The 21,370-nt window shown below is 43.7% G+C and overlaps 1 protein-coding gene across 1 annotated transcript; it reads left to right on the top strand.

Annotated features, from left to right (window-relative positions):
- Window positions 1-8,002: 8,002 nt before the first annotated feature.
- Window positions 8,003-19,082, top strand: FN3KRP (fructosamine 3 kinase related protein). The gene is made up of 6 exons (XM_050919412.1): window positions 8,003-8,177; window positions 12,231-12,382; window positions 14,647-14,738; window positions 15,231-15,313; window positions 15,828-15,950; window positions 17,109-19,082. The coding sequence occupies exons 1-6, from the start codon at window positions 8,037-8,039 to the stop codon at window positions 17,445-17,447; spliced, it is 930 nt and encodes a 309-aa protein (XP_050775369.1). The 5' UTR covers window positions 8,003-8,036; the 3' UTR covers window positions 17,448-19,082.
- The last annotated feature ends 2,288 nt before the right edge of the window (window positions 19,083-21,370 follow it).

The following is a 21,370-nucleotide window of genomic DNA, read 5'->3' as shown; positions in this document are numbered from 1 at the left end:
TAATGGTTTTAGGAGAGGAAATTAAAAAAATTCCCCAGATTATATATTGTTTTATATATAGATCAAGTCAGAACAAGTCTGAGTTGCAAAAAATTAATTACCTACAGTTCAAGATAAAGGAATAACTCACAAACATTGGTTTCCAAAAGTGGCAGCTTTGCAATTAATCCTTCAGTTTATGTTTTTCCTTTTGTTATGAAAAACTCAAACAACTGTCCTGTTAATTACCATGTGCAGTTTCAGAACAGCAGTCTCCCTGTTAGAAGTGAGTCAGACCATGAAGATTTTATCTAAACTTCTCACCAAAATGTGATTTGGAAAGAATGGAACCTAATGGGGCAGGGTTTGCCACATATGAAATGGACCATGGGACCACTGCCCAAACCAAACTACTCTAATTTAGACTGGGGGCCAGGGACTGAACTCAAATGGATGGCAAGGTGATTTCTCCTCTCACCAGTTCCTGCACTGACTGCACGTCAGCAAGATAGGTCTTCTGACTTTAGTCCCACTGTCATTAACATTCTGCCAAAAGTATACCTTTGGAAGGCTGCAGAGAGTTAGTGTTACTAAGGCCTGGATCCTGCAAACAGTTATGCATCTGCTTAACTTTACTACCATGAGTAGTATGTTTGCAGAATCAGGGTGTAAGTGCCCAGTCATTTGATTTTCTGCTTGTTTCATTATTCTTGTTTGCTCATAGAGCTAGTCAGGAGCTATAGCTACACTAGAGAGCTAACAGCAGTGCAGCTGCACAGCTAGTGCAGTGGTTCTAAGCCAATGGGCAAGAGTCTCCTGTTGACTTAATTAATCCACCTTCAATGAGTGGTGGTATCTATGGCCATGTCCAGACTAGGTATTAAAATCGATTTTAGATACGCAACTTCAGCTACGGGAATAACGTAGCTGAAGTCGAATTTCTAAAATCGAGGTACTCACCCGTCTGGACGGCGCGGCATCGATGTCCGCGGCTCTCCGTGTCGATTCTGGAACTCCGTTCGGATTGATGGAGTTCCGGAATCGATGTAAGCGCGCTCGGGGGATCGATACATCGCGTCCAGACTAGACGCGATATATCGATCCCCGAGCAATCGATTTTAACCCGCCGATGCCGCGGGTTACTCTGGACGTGCGCTCAGTTGATGGGAGAAGCTCTCCCACTGATGTAATACTGGCCACATTGGTGCTTTGCTCTGTGTAACTTACGTCAGGGGGTGGCTTATTCACACCCCTGAGTGACATAAGTGGTAGTGTAGCTGTAGCCTTTTTTTTAAAAACAGGTTTTTCCTTTTTTTTTGGTATGAGTTACACATAAAGAATGATGAAAACAAGCATTAACAGCAAATCTGTGACCATGTTAAATAATTTCTTTCTGGAATAGAAATTCCTACATCCTTCCTGAACCACCATCTATGGATGTGGAGGAGAGGAGCCCAAAGTATATTTGCCTTACATTCACACAAATAGAGACTTGGAGTCTGAAAAAACATTTTCTGTATGTGTGTGTACACAACCCAACCAATAAAAAGCTCCAAATGCCAATTACCTTTTTTATTGTACATACTGTCAAGCAGTAAACAGAAATTAGCAGCTGCTGCAGTGTTTTATTCAGGATGTATTAACTGATGACTCATCAAATAATTCACAGCCCAGGGTACCAGTTATCTTCTCCTTTACAGAGGGAAACACTATTTTAAACAGAAAGTTAACCACCAAGGACATTACAGGAATGCCAACATGTATCAAAAAAGGAGAGAAGCTTTGATGAAGAACTCCCTCCAGGGCTTAGAGAAGGGCAGTGTTTAATTTGTAATGAAAGGTGCCAGAGCTGAATACATTAGTTTACATTCATAACTGATGCAGCAAGCCCAGAGGTGCCAGGGATATCAACTGCCAAGCCTAGAGGTGTTGGGGCTCAGCCCTGGCGCCAATTAAGCACTGTGGATGGGTGTGGTCCCAAGAGTCTATAGCAAATGTTTTTAAATGTTCAAAATGAGCAAGCAATCTACAGAAGAGGGAAAAAATAATTATACCCTATGTCAACCCACTCTTTTCCCTCCACAGCATGGCCTTCTAGATCATTAACTTCTTCTTTCTCAGCAGGAAGAATCTGCATTGTATTACTTTAACATTGGTATTTGGTTAAGATTTATTTTGATACATCTTTATGAGAAGATTGGGGATATGGGCTGATGGTTTCTTTAGATTCTTTTCAACATGTAATTAATGAGGCTACCACTACAGCTTTGGCCAATAGGAAAGCACTTGTTATACCCACAACAACCCAATTTGTCCCCCCAATTTTTGAGCTAACTGCACTCCAATCTCTTACGATTAAATATTAAACTATTCTCCAGTACAGCTTGCTATACAATTATTTACTGATGGCATTATGGAGGAGTGTACTGCAACTCCATAATTAAGACCGGCAGCAAAGTGACCCAACACCAGCTGGAGTACTGCTTCCTGGCTAGGAACAGCATTGAAGGGTTTTGTTCTCTGTATACTGCTGCTCAGGTCCACTAATGGTCCTATTTTGCATTGTAACTCAGCCTTCCAGCTGGGTCACCTTTGGTCTCACCACTTTTGGGGTAAATCAGATTTCATCTAGCACTCCCAGGCTCTCACATGCATTGATAGACCTCATCCAGGACCAATAATGCTTCTTGCATCTGGGATTTTCTGGCTAGTCTTCCCTGTGAGGAGGTAGGGGAACCCACCTCTCCCTCTACCGTGAGTTCAAGCCCAAGGATCCTTGTGGCAAGTGATTAAGGTCTGTTTGGTCAGACCCATCTTGCTACTTCCTGTGGCTACTTCCTACAGCGCATCTACCCTCTCCTCAGAGGGCTCACATTTTCAGCAACAGTTCAGCCCCTAGTCTCAGTCCTCAAGGTAACAAATGAAAAGAAACTAAATTAACCCAAATAAAAAGCAGCTCCACCTTCTCTGTCCTACCTTGAGCCTCCAGCCATGTGTCCTAGTGTTTGTTTTTTGCATTCAACCTAAGCTAGCTTGGTGCTCTACTAAACTCCTTCCTGAGAGCTGAGGATGAACACTCTGTTCCCCTCGGCACACTAGAGTTTTCTGAACTGAGCTTCTTGCTTTTGAAGGCTCCTCTTCCAAAACTGGCATGTCTCGCAGGCATGGGGTTGTCTGAGCCCAAAGCTACTTTGTAACTTCTTCATGCCTGGTGCAGGGTTGGTACACCTGTCACAAAACTAAATGGAATTTCCATTCTAAGCTGCATTTTCTAGCTCCCTTTAAATTTTGGTTGGCATAACCAATTTGTTTTCAAATTGCTTGGCTTAAAAGTCAGGCATGAGCGGAATTTTCCCTGAGAATTTAGGAAGTGCTACTTAAATAAAAATTACTCAAGGTTTAAGTTTTTCCCCAGTCTTGTAATTTTGTAGCCCATGTGTTCTCCAAGCTTCCAGTGTCAAACACAGAGACAGCACCTCATACATTTGACACTGGGCGTTTCTCAGGTCAGTTTTATTGAGTGGTCATATGTCCTTATGGCTTGGAGCCATAGAGAATAGGGAGAAATCAGACTGTATAAGTTAGTTTAATTATCCTGGAAAGTGCCCTGCCTGTTTGGTACTATTCTTTGTAATTCTGCAGAGGGGAAGCCAGGGAGGAGGGAAAGATGTGTGGATTGCAGAGGAGACACTTCCCCATGCCTTCTACCGCTCCCTGACCTCTGTAGAGAAATTCCAGGGGAGTGAAGACTGATTCCATCCTCCATTCTTCCTGCTGTTTCCTAGGCTCCATGCAGGGGGTCCAGACTTCATCCACATTATCTCCTCTCCTCCCCATAAACCACAGTAGGCTCTTCAACCTACTGTGGCTTATGGGGAGGACAGGAGATAATGCAAGGTGTTGGGCTTGATAATATCACTTACATAACAGGGAAGCATAATTCACTGCAGGAATTGCTGAGTGAAATTCTCTGGTCTGTGATACACAGCAGGTCAGACTAGATGATCAAAGTGGTGCCGCCAAATCTAGGAAAGCCATTCAACGTTCCACAATAGACTCATCAAGGCTTATGATCCTAATTAGGCTCATGGGGTTGCCGAAAAGTTGGGGGTAAGGTAAGAAGCAGATTCCTGGGGAGTGAAGTATCTCTACCCTTCAGGGCGGTTGGTTTGTATAATTTTTGGTGGTGGCCAGAACAGGTCCAAGTTCCATCCCCCTACACCTGCCTTGTAAGCCGATATATATTTTTGTAAATAATGTAAAAATGGACTGGAAACAGTAAGCGTTTAACAGTTCCTATATTGCACAATGTGGGGGGTGTGGGGGATGAGGGCTCTGGCTGGGGGTGAGGAGTTTGGGGTGTGGGAGGGAGCACAGGGCTAGGGCAGTGGGTTGGGGTATGGGGGGATGAGGGCTCTGGCTGGGGTTGAGGGCAATGACGGAGGTGGGGCCAGAGAGGAGGACTCCACAGTCCCCCCAGCCCTCTCCCCTGCAGCAGCACACTCACCCAGCACCATCACTGCATGTGCTCCAAGGAGCCGGGCCCCTCTCAGGTCCAGGAAGCCCCCTCGCCTCCCCTGTGGTGGGTGCTGGGGGTGGGGGAGATTGCTATCATGTGTGTGCCTCCTCCCTCTGCAGGTGGTGACTGTGCTGCCACCTCAGCCTGCTGCCGGCACCACTCCCTTTTGTAGCTGGCAGTGGCCGGCAAGGGAATGCAGCATGGAGCAGCAGCAGGCCGCCCGCTTGCCCAGGGCACAAGCAGGGATGCTCAAGGGAAAGTATGCAGAGAAAGACCCAGCCCAAAAATTGGTGGAGCTGGGCCCCTGTGCCCTGAATTTGCTGGAGCTCGGGTATTACGTGCCCATATAACTCGCCACCCCTGCTACCCTTCCAGGGGTGAAAGTACGCCAGTATGGCGTACTGGTAAAAAGTGGCCGCTGGTACCAGCCCGTACTCAGCTGATGTTAAAGTGCTGCCGCAGCAAAGGACCCTGCTTAAAATGCTGCAGTGGCAGTGCTTTAATGTCGTTGCTCCTTTTGCCACCCCCCCAGCTGCTGCCCGGGGGTGGAGGAGGGGTAGGACAAAAAGAGCAGCTGCCCTGGGGCTGTAATTTAAAAGGGCCTGGGGCTCTGGCCGCTGCTGCCGCTAGTACAGCAGCAGCCAGAGCCCTAGGCCCTTTAAATTACCGCTGGAGCCCCGGGCAGCATGGGCCAAGCAGTGCGGATGGACTGGCTGGATGATGCTGACCCCCAGCCCCTGCCTTCCTGCCTGAGGCTGTGCTCTTTCCGGGAGCCAGAGCTGGCCCCCATACCAGTAAGTGTTGAACGTTACTTTCACCCCTGTACCCTTCCCACCTGCCAAGTGCTCCTGCTGCCCCAGAGCCTTGTTGCAGAGGGCCTCAAGCTGTGAAGAAACTATGGCATACTCCCCCTGCATTGGGCCCCAAGAGCATAAACATTTCCAAATTAAAATTAAAAGAAAAATGACCAGGATAAAAACATTGCTAAGGATGAGATTACATACCAGTAACTTTGAGGTTAAAAAAACATTATTTACATTCTGGCTTTAATATAGGAAAGATGAAAATAATTAAATATATCTAATTTAGCTAAGCTAGTCCAAAGCAAGGAGGTAAGTTTCTACAGACACTGTAGCAGAAGAGTTTTCACACTAAGTACGGAAGGATTTTTTTTAGTGTGGTGAATCAGGAATAATGGGATTAAATTAAGAAAGGGAAAAATAGGCTGAACATCAACATATCATCATGACAGTAAAATGTAGTCAAGTATGGAACACTCTCCCAAGGGAAGCAGTGGGAATACCATCACTTGAAATATTTAAGACTAAACAAAATACTAGAAGATAAATGGAAGGGTACAATCCTGCACTGGCAGGGAGATGAATAGAAGATCTAAAGCAGTGGTTTTCAACCTTTTTGGGCTCATTACCCATTTGTAAATGTTTATGGCCTGTTACAACCCAGTAAACAATGTGGGAGTGGAGGGCCTGCCCCCGAGTGGGTTGGGTGGTGCTTGGCACTAACCCCACAGTGGTGGCTCCTGCAGCTTCTTTGCTGTTGGGCTGCCTGGGCTTGTCTCTCCACTCCAGGCAATGCAGCCTCCAAGGTTGCAGTGCTGCTCAGATTTGTCCCTGCCCCACTGACTGGACCAAATTTGTGTGATTGGAGGTGTGACCTGGCTCATGGGGTTCCAGTGCCACTTACTCAAATTTGGCCTACCTGGATTCCTGTCATCATGACAGCGAGGCTAAACCTGAGTGGTGCTAGACCCCAGAGGTTGCAGTGCCTTGGAGAAGAGAGACAAGCCCAGCCCCCTGGGACAGGAGCTGCCCATGACCCTTGGAGACATTCTGGTGACTGTGATGGGGTGTACAAACCCCAGACCAGGCAACAACGGGATAAGCCATTTTTTTGGGCCCAGCTAGTCCCGCCTCACCATGCCTGAAGCAAATGCTCCATCTGGTGGAGGAATTAAAAGACCAGGAAACAGCTCATTTGGTGGTAGGCCTGCAGCGGGAAGGTTGAAGTCTCTAATAAAACTAGACTAAAGGGCCCTCCCTGAGGAAAGGGAGGACCTATTCCAGAAGCAGTCAGAGAGGGAAGTATTCCCCTCTCCCTTAAATATGGACCCTGGACAGTGGCGTGGATAACTTTATTTTAATGGACTATTTATTTTCTTGGTTTCCCCAACAGAAGCAAGCCTTGGACTGAGCTGGGGGGAGGCTGCCCTCTCTAGAAAGTGGCCTAGAGAGGGCAACCGTAAGCAGTCTTGGTTGGCAGGCCACTCTGGGTCAGAGCCTGTTGGAGTTGGAGGGCCTGCACTCCCCTAACAACCACCCCTTCTTCCTCCCCACTTCCCCCTTGCTGGTCATGGGGGCTGTGTCCCTGTCTGGCCATGCTTCTTGGCCAACTGCTGAGTGAGGATTGTTACACTGATCCAATTTGGGTCCTGGGTGGAGAAAACCTGATTTAAAGGATCTTTTCCACTTCTAAATTTGGCAATTCTTAGTTGCCATAGAAAATTCTTTGTGAAATAAATTAACAAAAACAATTTCAGTAGGAAAGGAATATTATCATTCTGCATAATTTCAGACAACATATTGATACAGCTGCTCTGGTTAATTTCTACTATTAGCAAAATATTCTTGTTGGAGAAATCTATTAGATTATTCTGTAATAACCAGAAAGCACTGAATCCAAATATTTTTAAAAGCACAGAAGTTTGCTATTATCTTGTTTCACTGACACTAGACACATTTCCCTACAAACTGTTTTCCTGTACATGTGCTTTCTTTGCACTTATATTAGGAAAGACTCTAAACACACCCTAGGGAAACAAGTTGAAAGAGAACCATTTTTACGTTCTGTTTGTGAAATAACACTCCAAAAGAGAAGCAACTGTTGGCAATATTAACTAGACTAGCTCAGTGTGGACCAAACAACCAGGGAAAGCTCCAGAATTATTTGGCCTAGTCACTGCATTGACAAGGGGGTGAGGGAAGGTGAAGGTGGAAAAACAGTGGCTCCCCTTTGGTTCTTATCTCCTGTCTGCTGGGCCATGATTTCCTTCTCCTCCTCCCCCAAAAACAAAATTAAAAGAGGCACACGCAAAGCAGTGACTACTGTTTAGTTCACATTTTGTTCTGGGGTTCAGCTTTCTCCCCCACGCAGTCTGCAAAGCAGCAACCCCTCCCCCACAGCACCTATCTGCCCTCCAATGCACTGACCCCAGCATCAGTCATTATCTGCCTACCCCAATGCAAAGCAGTTTCCCCTCCCCCACAGCCCTTCTCTGCCCCAAAGCAATGATTCCTCCCCTAATGCAAAGCCGTGCCCCCCCCCCCCCCGGCCCTGCCCGCTCCCCCAGAACAGGCAGCCTCGCGCCCTCCCGGGGACTCAGATCCAGCCAGTGACTGCCTAGGCCTCGCTCAGGCGGTTGTCACTGCGCATGCCCAGTGACAGCAAGGGCAGAGTCTCGAGGCTGCTGGCGGCCGGGCTGCTGCAGCTGCTGTGCTCAGCGCGCGCCCAGGGGAGCACCATGGAGGCCGCGCTGAAGCGGGAGCTGGGGACCTCAGTGCTGCGGCCCACGGGCCACTCGGGCGGCGGCTGCATCAGCCAGGGCCAGAGCTACGATACCGACGCGGGCCGGGTCTATGTGAAGAGCAACTCCAAGGCGGAGGTGCGGGGGGGCTGCGTTAGCAGGGGGCCCGAGGCTCCCCTGGGGGCTGGGTTAGCGGCAGGCCCGGGGCTCCCCTGGGGGCTGGGTTAGCGGCGTGCAATTGGGGAGAGTGGCAAGGGGTTTCACAGGGGCTTGCATACTGAGCCGGGGTTGCACTGGGAGCTTGGGTGCTCCTGTAGTTCTTTTGGATAATGGGACTAATTGGAGCGCTGTTCGTGCTAAAAATGAGCTGGCTTCACCTTTTAGGATTGGATGGAGAGAGCATTGCTTAGGCTCGGGTGTAAGAGTGAGTAGTTGCAGAGCTGGCTGTACCACGCAGGAGGTTGCTTAGAGGCAGCAAAATGCCAAGTAATTCCTGTTTGAAGGACTATGCTGGGTGGATGTTTGCTAGCCGGCCTAAGGCAGTATTATTCCAAGAGCTGGTGTGGGGCATGGTTAGGGTTACGCCACATGCTTGGAGATACAGACTCCATCTTCTGGGTGGGATGGAATTAAGTATCTATCTCAATTGATTGCTAGGGTGGGTGGCAGCATCTGGTGATCCTTGAGATGAGCAGCTGTATCTGTTTCAGACACCTAGCAATATCATAGACTGCAGAACAGTGGTATATTTAATGTCCTAAATGATAACATGGCAATGGTAATGCTCACTACAGATATTATTGTGCCCCATTACCTTGCTACAAAGGTCTGAAATAGACTGCTTTATCCTTTCTAATGTATTGGGGATGTAATCATAGAATTATAGAACTGGAAGGGACCTCGAGAGGTCATCTAGTCCAGTCCCCTGCTCTCAAGGCAGGACTAAGTATTATCTAGACCATCCCTGATAGGTGTTTATCTAACCTGCTCTTAAAAATCTCCAGTGATGGAGATTCCACCACCTCGCTAGGCAATTTATTCCAGCGCTTAACTACTCTGACAGGAAGTTTTTCCTAATGTCCAACCTAAACCGCCCTTGCTGCAATTTAAGCCGGTTGCCTTTTCTCCTATCCTCAGCAGTTAAGAAGAACAATTTTTCTCCCTTCTCCTTGTAACAACCTTTTATATACTTGAAAACTGTTATCATGTCCCCTCTTGGTCTTCTCTTCTCCAGACTAAACACACCCAGTTTTTTCAATCTTTCTTCATAGGTCATGTTTTCTAGACCTTTAATCTTTAATTTTTGTTGCTTTTCTCTGGACTTTCTCCAATTTGTCGGCATCTTTCCTGAAATGTGGTGCCCAGAACTGGACACAATTCTCCAGTTGAGGCCTAATCAGCATGGAGTAGAGTGGAAGAATTACTTCTCATCTCTTGTTTACAATAATCCTGAGTCCTGTACTATTCAGTATTTTTGGATAATGGAGCAAGAGTATGCTTATAACATTTGCGGATGACACTGAGAGGGGAGGGGTTGCAGGCAGTTTTGAGGACAGGATTAGAATTCAAAACAACCATGACAAATTAGAGAACTGCTCCGAAATCAACAAGATGAAATTCAGTACTTCACTTAGGAATTAAAAGTCTCATGCACAACTACAAAATAGGGAATAATTGGCTAGTACTGATTAAAAGGATCTGGGGGTTATAGTGGATCACAAATTGAATACGAGTCAACAATGATGCAGTTGCGAAAAAATCTAATACCCTTTTGGGCTGTATTTACAGGACTGTCATATGCAAGACAGCTGTACTTGCCATTGGTGAGGCCTAAACTGGAGTATTGTGTCCATTTATGGGCACCACACTTTAGGAAAGCTGTGGACAATTTGGAGAGAGTCCAGGGGAGAGCAAAAATTACAAACGCTTTAGAAAACCTGATGTATGAGGAAAGGTTAAAAAAAACAACAACTTAATCTTGAGAAAAGACCAAGGGGGACCTGATAACAATCTTCAAATATGTTAATGGCTATTATTAAACAGATAGATGGTGATTGATTGTTCTCCATGTCTGTTGGTTGAAGGTTGGACAAGGGATGATCAGCTTAATCTGCAGCAAGGGAGATTTAGGTTAAATATTAGGAAAAACTTTCTACCTTCAAAGATAGTTAAGTTCTGGAATAGGCTTCCAAGGGAGGTTGTGAAAGCCAAGTCTTCGGAAGCTTTTAAGAACAGGCTAAACACCTATTGTGAATGGTTTGATCCTGCCTCAGCACAAGAGTCTGGATTAGATGATTTCTCTAGGTCCCTTCCAGTCCTACATTTCTGTGTTTCTGTGATTCTTTAGGATGTAAGTCAGTCTGTAGCTTCCTGCACTCAGGAAGAAAGTTCCCTTATGGAGCAGGGTTTTCCATAATTGTGTTTGATGGGGTTTCTTGCATATTCTTTTTCAATATCTGGTATAAGCCATTGTGTGAGACAGGATAGTGCATTAGATGGAACATTGGGCTTATACAGAATGTTAGTTCTGTGTTTCTATTAGAAGTGAGGAAAATTATAAAAGGAAGATATTCTAAGGGTACAGCCCTAGTTGGAAGGAGAACAATGAGCACATGGAAGAAAACACAATTTACCTGTAGTACAACAGCTTGGGGTAAAAAATTGAAAGAGAGTGCCATGTCTATTCCCAGTCTTTCTACCCTTTCCTGCTTGGCGGTATGAGCAGCAGGGTAACAATGTCACTCAAGTATGCTGAGGTCCCAGCTGGAAAGGTGATGAAAGGGCTTGTTGTCTAGTAGTAGACTTAGAGCACCTAATAGTGATGGCAACCTAGTGCTTTCATTTGGGCCTCAGTTAATACATACAACACTCTGGTAATAATTCTTTCAGCACATTTGGGAGTGCTTGAGAGAACTAGGAGCAGGATGGTGCTGAGTAGTAAAGGAGAGATGTTGTTTTAAACAAAAAAGTCAGAAGCCCTGGATTAATTTGCTATTCAGTTGGCCACTGTTTTCTATGCTTTTGCATGTGTCTATAAATGCAGAGTGCTGATGAAAACAAACTTCACCTGACCGTGTTGTATTGCTGTGCTGTGTATGCAGCAATGTGCTATATCAGCAGTTGTATTACAAATGTTTGGTTTTAGTTATTTACTCTATCAAAATTTGCAACTGGCTTAAGCCTGGCATAATATTTCAGGCAGAGATACAATTTTATTTAACCAATGTAGGCATTTGTAAGTCATAAAATATCAAACTCCTTAATAGATAATCCAAGAATTCTTGCCTGCCTCCACTCTGGGGAGTTTGTGATCAATGCTCACTGCAGTATGTCCTGTGACTTTAATTCCTGTATCTGGCCCCAAACTGTTCTGTTGCTATTTTATTCATTAGGCAGTTAGATTTAATTAGTTTCATTAATGCTTATGGCATAGACTGCAGCTTCTCTAAGAGACCTTTTGTCCAACCCTTTCTCTCTGAGTAGTATTTACTTATGTGATTAGTCCAATTGAAGTCAGTGGAGAACAAGTACTACCCAACATGTGTGGCATTGTCAGAATCAGGACCTAAAGTTGTAACTTGACTAGATTCTCACTTGAAAGAACGTCACAGCTGCAGTTTAGCCACAAAGTCATTCTTTATATATTTGCTGTGAACACAAACTTAAGGGATGGCAGCAGCTATTTTAATATTAGTCTACCTAAAAGTCTAGCTACAGTTGATTTTGTGCAAAACTACACAGAATACCAACACGTAACACTGTCCTTTTAATGTATCTATTGATGTTTGTATCTTTTTTCTACTCAGATGCTGCACATCATGTGAACACAGTATTTTTGTCAGCAGTATGCATGTGAACTCTGTTCCATGAATGGAGATGGAGCCTCCAGTGTGTGACCCAGGCTTTGATTCAGTTGTTGAGTTATTTACCTGACCCTATAAAATGCTAGAAGCCACACTACTTCTATAGGAGCAGGTTTATGGATAGGAACTTGTGTAATTCTGAAATTATTGTCAGGTCTATAGGTCAGACTTAGCAGTGTAGGTATGACAACTCTCGACTGCTGGTATCTTGTACCTGCTCTAGCAAAAAACAAGCTACTCTCTGTTTAAAATGTTTACTTGGGGAAAGACCTTCATTTAGCCATAAGAGAATTCAAAGGGAGTGACGCTTTTCCTTTGTATTTGACAGGCCAGAAGAATGTTTGAGGGAGAAATGGAAAGTTTATCAGCCATCCTGCAAACACAGACAGTAAAGGTGCCCAAACCTATCAAAGTTATAGATGTGCCAGGAGGCAGCACTCTATTTGTGATGGAGCATTTGGAAATGAGGAGTCTTAATAGGTAAATTCTAATTGTGTCATTGCTTCTTGCTGTGACCAGAAATTTAGATTTGTTTTGGGGATGAAAATCATTTTGATATATTATTTTTTTCACTAGATCTGGGACAGGAGGGGAAGCTGCACTTTGTATACAGTGCCCCTTAGTATCTCACAATACTTGTATACTGGGAATCAATCATAAACTGAAGAGAAGCTCCATTTATTGGGAAAAGAGAAGTAATAGTTATGGGGGATTCAGTCATTAGAAACATAGCTGGGTTTGCGTTGACCAGGAGAAACATATGGTGACTTGCCCGCCTTGTGAGAAGGTTGCGGATCTCTCGAGACATCTAGGTCGGGTTGGCAAACTTTTTGGCCTGAGGGCCACATTGGGGTTTCAAAACTATATGAAGCATGTGGACAAGGGGAATCCAGTGGATATAGTGTACTTAAATTTTCAGAAAGCCTTTGACAAGGTCCCTCACCAAAGATGCTTAAGTAAAGAAAGCTGTCATGGGATAAGAAGAAAGGTCCTCTCATGGATAAGTTCATGGAGGATAGGTCCATCAGGGGCTATTAGCCAGGATGGGCAGTGATGATGTCCCTAGCCTGTTTGCCAGAACCTAGGAATGAGTGACAAGGGATGGATCATTTGATGATTATCTGTTCTGTTCATTCCCTCTCGAGCACTTGGCATTGGCCACTGTCAGAAGACAGGATGCTGGGCTAGATGGACCTTTGGTCTAACCCAATATGGCTGTTCTTATGAAGATTTCAGAGTAAGAGTTGTGGGAGTTAGGGAAAAGAACTATGAGATCATCTTGCCATGTGATTCTCACCTTTAGGAGATATGAAGCACTATTTATTGTTCCTTATATAGCACAGAAGGCATGTACATTGCACTTCCAGATAGATAAAGTTTGTGTCCTGAATACTGATACCTTAAAATCTGAGGGCCTGATTGTCCTCTTTCCTGGAAGAAAACCCACTATGGAGGTTGTTCTCAGTTGTTCCATCAGGGAGCTGAGTTGCGCCCTCCTCACCCCTCTGGGCTTCTGCAGCTGGCTTAGAGAACCCATCAAGTAGCAAGGCTGCAGAAATGTAATAGTGTTTGGCTGTGCTACAGGTCCTCCTTGATCTGTGCTGGGATCAGGAGATGGAGATGCATGTCTGCTCAGTTTGCTCACTCCTCCTCTTGCCCCCTCCTATCTTGGTGGATGCTCAGATTCATGGGGAGCCCGCTATGAGGTCCAGGGAGTCAAAGAGATCCTTCTGCAAAGGTGGCTGAACTCCCTTTCTGTGAAAGTTGTGGAGAGATGAGCTTGAATATGACCCTTGATGTACTAATTTCAGAGGTATGATCAGGACCTGTGTTAGAACAGGAACAACAAGAAGAGATGACAGTGCACTGGATTCAGGGAGATGATGTGGCAGGTGAAGACTAAGAGAGTGAACTTAAGGTAAATTGAGAGGCTAGTATCTTGAGCATTACATGGTAGGCTTCTATCTTGTGGGAGGAGTTGCAAAATTTTCTAGAGAATATGAGCTTGAACTTGGAAAAAGTCTAAGAATGGAGGGTTAGAATGAGAAGGCAGAGAAGACGGATATGAGCTCAGAAATCAAGAAGAGGAAATTCATATGGAGTTTTAAGCAGAAGAATAACTTTCAATTCTGTTTGGAGATAGATACGAAGCCAGTGAAGGTGCCACAGGAGATTTGGTTTTGTTTCCTGGAGGGTGAAAGCAGTCTAGCTTTAGCATTCTGGTCTCTGATGTTGAGAGCAGAGGTCTCGGAGAGCTATAAAATTGCAATAGATGAGGCATGAAATGATGAAAAGAATAGACACTTTAGCAGAAGTAGAGCCCAGGAAAGAGTAAATCCAATTTATCCCCTGCCTCTAGAATGTAGCTGGAGGTACAAAAACTAATAGGCTATATAATGCATGATCTTCTCACAGGCTGATTATTAAATGTACAGGCCTCAGGTAGAGCTAATACGTAGCAGAAATGTTGTATTGCAGTAATTACTTTGTATTAGGGTTTCTCTCACTTTCATTTCAATGTCACATTGTGAGAAATAGCCATTGTGTCCTAATAAATACAATTTTCAGAATCTTTTGGTCTTAAGCTTTTTTCCCCTCCTCAAAAGGATGTCTTTGCTTCCAGATAGAACATGTGGAAAAGTTCTCAGCAAATGTACATGAGTAATTCCCTGCATATCAAGATGTGAATTCACTGGTTACTATATGATTCAGTGATGCTAAAAGTACTTATTTTGGTTTCTTAGGCATTCAGGAAAGCTTGGAACACAGTTGGCTGATCTCCACCTTCACAACCAGAAACTTGGAGAGAAGTTGAAGAAAGAAGGGAACACTGTTGGTACAGTACATAGTTGTCTGTAAATGTAATAACATTAAGCTAGTTAACAGATAACCTGTAAAACAGGCAGTTGCTAAAATGACCTTGTTATTTCAGGAACATCTATTTGGCTCCAATAACACTGTCATGCAAATAAACTTGGAACATATTCCTTTTTGTATTTGAAACAAGATTCACAAATAGCAGAAAACTCTTTATCTCTTTTGTGGGTAAAATATTTCTTAGACTTGCTGTCCCCACTGTTTATTCCAGATCATTACCTACAAAAGCTCTGTTTCAGAGGGGATATATCACCAGATGATGTGATTAAGATTAAAACTTAACTTTAGGATAAGATTGAAAATGTTTAACTGAAGGCATTTTAATAAAGATACTGCAGTGCAAGCTGTCTGCTACCAACAAATACTGTATCTCCATCTGATTTAAAGCCTACCTACGCTGCAAATACTTACAATCTTTGTAATCTATGTTTTTATTTGTTTGGTTTGCAAGGTAAAAGTGAGGGGCAAACAGACATCCAGTTCGTGGATCGATTTGGCTTTCATACAGTCACCTGTTGTGGCTATCTCCCACAAGTAGGTTCTGCTTAAGTCTTGGAACTTATTTAACCTACTAGCATTTCTATTGTTTTACATTCTTAGGGATTTAAATGTAACACTTTAAGACTTTGCTACACATTTTTCTAATTGTGGAAGAGCAAATGTTTGGATTGTAAGAGATGAGTTTTTGCTTTGCTTTGGAAAACACAAAGGGCCAAGATTATTCTAGATGTAACTCCACTGATTTCAGTGAAGTTACACTAGGAATTAATATGTTCCAGATGTCTTGGGCTGTTGCTTTCCAAGCTAGGGTTTGGAGCTTTAGGGTTTGGGTACCTGTAATATCTCTGCTGTTGCTTTTATTCAATGAATGAGATTTTAAAGAAGACTTGAACCTTTCCTGGCTGGAATAGACAACTGAAATAGTAACACCTTGCATTACACAGACATCAAGACACAAATTGTTTTATTTCCTCAAAGGCTATATTTAAAAAATGCTACCCTGTCTTATGCTGTCTCCAGTACCTAACCTCTGATCCTGCTTTTCCAGGTGAATGACTGGCAGAATGACTGGGTGACTTTCTATGCCAGGCAGCGAATCCAGCCCCAGATGGATATGGTTGAAAAGAATTCAGGAGACAGAGAGGCCAGAGAACTTTGGGCACAGCTTCAGGTAGAAGAGCTCCCTGTGACTCTTAATTTATTGATAGCTATGTGTGGGTTAGTTGGCTTTTCTTTTAATAAAGAAATTAGCTCCAACCTTCTCTTGGAATATTTTAAGATTTTGTGAGAAAGGAACATATATTCCCAAAGACTATACAACACCCTTTATGTGGAGGTAGAATGGCTTCATGCAGTGTCCCCCAATGCTATAATCTAAAGGGTTAGGGTTTCATGTAAGGGTTGCATTCATCTTTTTGAGTGGATGCACTTTTAGCTATTTTCTCACTATTTTGTGGAACATAAGAATGGTCATACTGGGTCAGATGAAAGGTCCATCTAGCCCAGTGTCCTGTCTTCCAACAAAAAGAACAGTTTCAGGTTTGGGGCTTGTTTGTAAGCAAGGACTGGCCTGTCTCCCAAGATCTGTGAGCGTGATGGATCGTCCTTCAGGATAGGTTGTAGATCCTTGATGATGTGCTGGAGAGGTTTTAGTTGGATACAGATTAACACGGCTGTTACTCTGAAACCTGTCTTCCAACAGTGGCCAATGCCAAGTGCCCCAGAGAGAATGAATAGAACAGGTAATCATCAAGTGATCCATCCCCTGTCACTCATTCCCAGCTTCTGGCAAACAGAGGCTAGGGACACCATCCTCTACTCATGGATAATAGGAGGTTTCTTACCCCTTCTTCCAGTGGAGCAGTATCTTTGAATTTGTTTGCAGCTGGCTAAATTTGGCCTACTGAGTGAATTTTTAACTTTGGACTTTATAACACTGAAACGCAGTTATGACACGTACTGAAGTTAGGAAGAAATGACAAAAATACAAGATGGAATCTTTAACAGAGACATTCCCCTGTATTGCAGGCTTGGGGATGGGATATACGATTGGATGACTGTGGTGTTCAATCACTAGTATCTGTGATTCTATCCCCCTCAGAAGTTTTTTATTTTAAATGTCAAAAGGCACCAGTCTGTTTTGATTGGCAGTTAACCAGCTAATTTTTAAGAATGTTGAATTCATATTTTGTAACCTTTGTGTGTGTGTGTGTGTATGTATGTATGTATGTATGCTTACCCTAGTGATTTCAACATCTGCTGCCTAAAGTAACTCATACCCCACCATTCTTCATCTTGAGGTAACTCTGGCTTTCTTTTCCCTCCTCAGCTGAAGATACCTAGTTTGTTCTGTGACATGGAGATCGTTCCTGCACTCCTTCATGGGGATCTGTGGGGAGGAAATGTAGCTGAGGATGACTCTGGCCCCATTATTTTTGACCCTGCCTCCTTCTATGGTCATTCAGAATATGAACTTGCGATAGCTGGGATGTTTGGTGGCTTCAGCAACTCTTTTTACTCTGCTTACCACAGTAAAATTCCCAAAGCTCCAGGGTTTGAGAAACGACTCAAACTGTACCAGCTTTTCCACTATATGAACCACTGGAACCATTTTGGATCAGGGTACAGAGGGTCTTCTCTAAACATCATGAGAAACCTGGTAAAATGACTTCACCCTCAAGCAGAGTATCTCTCCCCCACACTTAGGAAAACTCACACTTCTTGGTGAGGCAACCACAATAATATTAAAACAGATACTTGACCCTCTCCCTGTTTGCACAACTAAAGATCTAGAATCAGAGAGTCCTGCTGAATCCCAGCTGTGGCATTTTCCATCCCTTTAAGATATAGTCACTTGTTGCAGGAATAATTTGTTAGTTTGTATCCAAGGCGGTGCTAATTCCAGAGTTACGTGAAAGAACTTGCAGGGTCAGGGTATTATTGTACAATTCTGTTTTGGCAGATTGAATCAGAGAAGAAAACTCTTGGGTGTAAATAACTTGGAAGAGGTCCTATGACAGAGACCAACTGTGCCACATATTAAGTGTTTGCACTTGCACATTGATTCAAAAATCAGCATGAAAAGCTTGGTGAAATGGAAAGAAGGCCTTTCCTTACATACCAATGCAAGTAACTGACGGAGTTGTTCATTGAGACTTTTTCTTCTGGTTACTTGTTCGGCCAAATTCTTTTCAGTCATGCATTTCTAGATATAGGTACCAAAGCAATAGCATGTTAACATGAAATCTAGAAAGGAATAAACAGTGCTCAGGGCTACCAATGAACAATTTTAATATGGTTCAAATGGGTGGAGTCCTCTGCCCATCCTATTACATAGTACTGTATACAGACTTCTCAAATGTTTCATATTTTGTGTGACACCATGTGTTTGGGTTTTGTTGGCACATTCCCAGGCTGTCCTATGTCTGCTAATCAACCAGCTTCTAGCTAGAGCCTATTCAGAACTGATACCATCCTGCTTTTTGAATGGAGCTGTTTGATAGGGTTTCCTCTTCTGCTGGATGTCTTCAGGCAGGGCTGGCTGCATGTACACTTCCTCTGGGGAGGTACTGCTGACTGGCACAGACAACTGACCATCATTTTTGTGGTTGCCATGACCCACAAGTAAAGAGAGGGCAATTCAGTGCCATTAGATCAGTGAGTAGTTTCCACATAATTTGTCCAGAGTTCACACTGCAGGAGCTATGATGTGTCTTTTTGTGTTTCCAAGAGCCCCACAAACTGCACTACTTAGCTGTTGGCACATTCAAGACCAAGGGAAGTCAAACTTGGACTGTTGATGCACATAAGAGCATCTCACCACTTAATACCTGTGTCACTAAAATTTCTTCAAAGAATTAATGCAGGAAAACATTAGGTTTCAGGATAGTAGCTGTTCCATGTGTGCTTGCAGGACAGTAACACTAAAACAATAGCTCTGCTGTCTAGTTGTGGGCTTCTAGTGATGTTTCAACAAAAGGACACCAGGTAGGTGAGAGAGATGCATGATTCCTTACATGCATGGTAAGCATGTGGGAGTGATTTTTATTGAACTAAAATGTTTTTCACTGTATTTAAGTTGGTACTCTGATTTGCTGAATTTCTCTAACTGCTGGTTTTGCAGTGAGTAGTGATATGAATTTTGGTGACCACCATTCAAATATTTCTCCTTCCCCTAATCCTAGTAGTAGTTTCACTGGCTGTTAACTGTTGGCTGGAAAAAAAAAACCCCAAACCTTGCTTGGCAGCATAAGTTGTTACTCATCTCCTGCTGTTTAAATAAAATATTTAGTTTCTGATTGCTTATCGTTGTCTGTCTCTTGTCTGTATGAATAGCTTGCGGCTTACTTTCCTGACTCGGGAAGCTGCTCTAAACTCCTGGAGAATAGGAAGGTCCTAGATTCTTCCCAATAAAACCCTAGTGTGATGGTTCTTGGGGCACCCAGGGCAGTGAGTTATTGTGTTACCTCCTTCCTTCTGCACTGAAGTAGTCTTGCTTATGCCAAGGTGGGTGTCAGCTTCCTAACACCACCAGTTCTGTCATTCAGGCCCTTTCCTGTGGGCCTTGCCTTGCAGGTTAGCAAGAACAACACCCCAATCTCTGAGTTTCTTTGAAGTGTTCCCCTGTGCTATACAGTCCCTGACACTGGTTACTCACAGAAATCACAGATCCTCTGCCCCCAAAGGTGCAGTGTACCCCAGCTTTACCTTGTACACTGTTCCTGTATAGCACACTGCACTTGTAATGACACAAAAGGAGGTTTACTTAGGATAGAGATTCTACTAGAAACGAAGGAATGATGGAAACAAATTGTTACAAAAGAATAAAACGTGAATTTGGGTCTATACTTAATGTTAAACCTTTCCCATCTAATAAAGTAGGTTCTGCCCCCCTACTCCCAGTTGAGTCTGTTACAGAGCTGGCTGGCTTCATAGCAACCAGGATCCAATTTTTCACATGAACATCCCTGCTTCTCAAGATGTCTCCTCAATAAAAGGATCAAGAGTGCCTTTCTGCACCCTGTATTGTACTGAAAGAGGCTTTTGTCTTATTCATAGGCAGGGTGATTATCGGTTGTAATTTTCCTTTTTTTTAACCTCAAATAGTTTTGATTGTTTGCAGTTGTCTCTGAGGGTTTTCCATTTAAAATCTCGGGATGGAGCAAAGCTAGACAGCTGGTTCTAGCTACCCAGGGTAGGGTGACAACTCCTTCCTGCTTAAATGTGGCATCACAGAGACATTATTCCCTGGTGACTAACTTTTATTTCAAGTCCAGAAAGCATACTTTCAGTCTATTATTACTCAATTATTACCTGTACATAGATTTCACAATGATTATGAATCTTGACACATTATGAGCTTTCTGTGGATATCTTAAACATTACTCTTTATGGATAAATATCCTGCAAGATGTGGTTGGTGTAGTGAGTTTTGTTTGGTCTGAGGTGTTCTTTGCACAGAACGGGACCCTTTGCCAAGGATTCTGTGTCACACCCAGATCCTGCTTTTACTCAAGGAAAAGCTCCTATTGACTTCAGTTGGAGCTGAAGTAAGCTCAAAGAGAGCATATTTGTGGAGTCTGTCACTGAATAAATTAATCTAGATACAGTGTAGTTGGGGGAGTGCCCATCCATGTTGCCAGACAGCGCAAGTGACATTGACCTGTTTGTTTCTAAGGGGGTGATATGTTGTCACTCTATTACCCCAGCTGGCTTACAACATCCGCACAAACTTACTGGTTGCTTCCTGGGTAATGGTGGGTTGCAGTAATGATGGTTAGGCAGTGGCCAGTGTGGATGGAGCTCTCACTGTGCACTTCCAGACTCTCATGTTAAGGGTCATATTATTTCTGGGTGTTGTCTGGACTCCACTGCAATGCGTTTCTAACCTGAGCACTCTGTTTTGTTTACAAGTCTCTTCAGCAAATTGGGATTTATTTATTTTTTTAAAGAGTGTCTCAGCCTGGTGACCTTCTGGTTGCAGGCTAACTCTGATCCGAAAACAATGGCAGATTTTTGGATCAGTCACTTTCCAGAGTGATAAAACTCTCCAGAGCAAGTAGCCCTTCCACATGCAACAGAATTTTAGAAAAAATGATTATAGTGTATGTAGACACTGAACAAAGATTGCAAATAGAAATGGAGATTGAGCAAATAGAAGTAATCAGGTTGAAAGCAGTAACATTTTCCAAGCATTTGGTTGATTTTTTTAATCTACATTTTGCTATAATAAGGACCAAAGTATATTATACAAGAATATACATGACATGCAAAGTGGCATCAGGCTCTGCTGTACCACCAGTCCTTGGGTGCAGAGCTTCCTTCACCCTGACAGCAGAGTCCCAAAGGGTGGCTAGGGTCTCTTCTGGAGAGAGGCAGCTAGTGGGTTTTCTTAGGAATCGCTATGTCCTATAAGGTGAAAGTGTTCAGATATTTTCTTCCCCAATATGTACTTCTACATTACTGTTTTATAACTCTCCTCTCTCCTGCCCTCTTCTCCCCCTTCCCCCATGCTCCTAAGTTCTCTTGTTGCCTTCTATCTCCCTCCTACATGCCTGAGCAATGTCCTGCTCTCTCCATGCTTCCCTCAGC

This window comes from Gopherus flavomarginatus, chromosome 12 (assembly GCF_025201925.1).
Source record: "Gopherus flavomarginatus isolate rGopFla2 chromosome 12, rGopFla2.mat.asm, whole genome shotgun sequence".
Taxonomy (NCBI): Eukaryota; Metazoa; Chordata; order Testudines; family Testudinidae; genus Gopherus; species Gopherus flavomarginatus.
The sequence above is the reverse complement of the archived record's forward strand: the minus strand, read 5'-3'. Positions and strand labels throughout refer to the sequence as shown.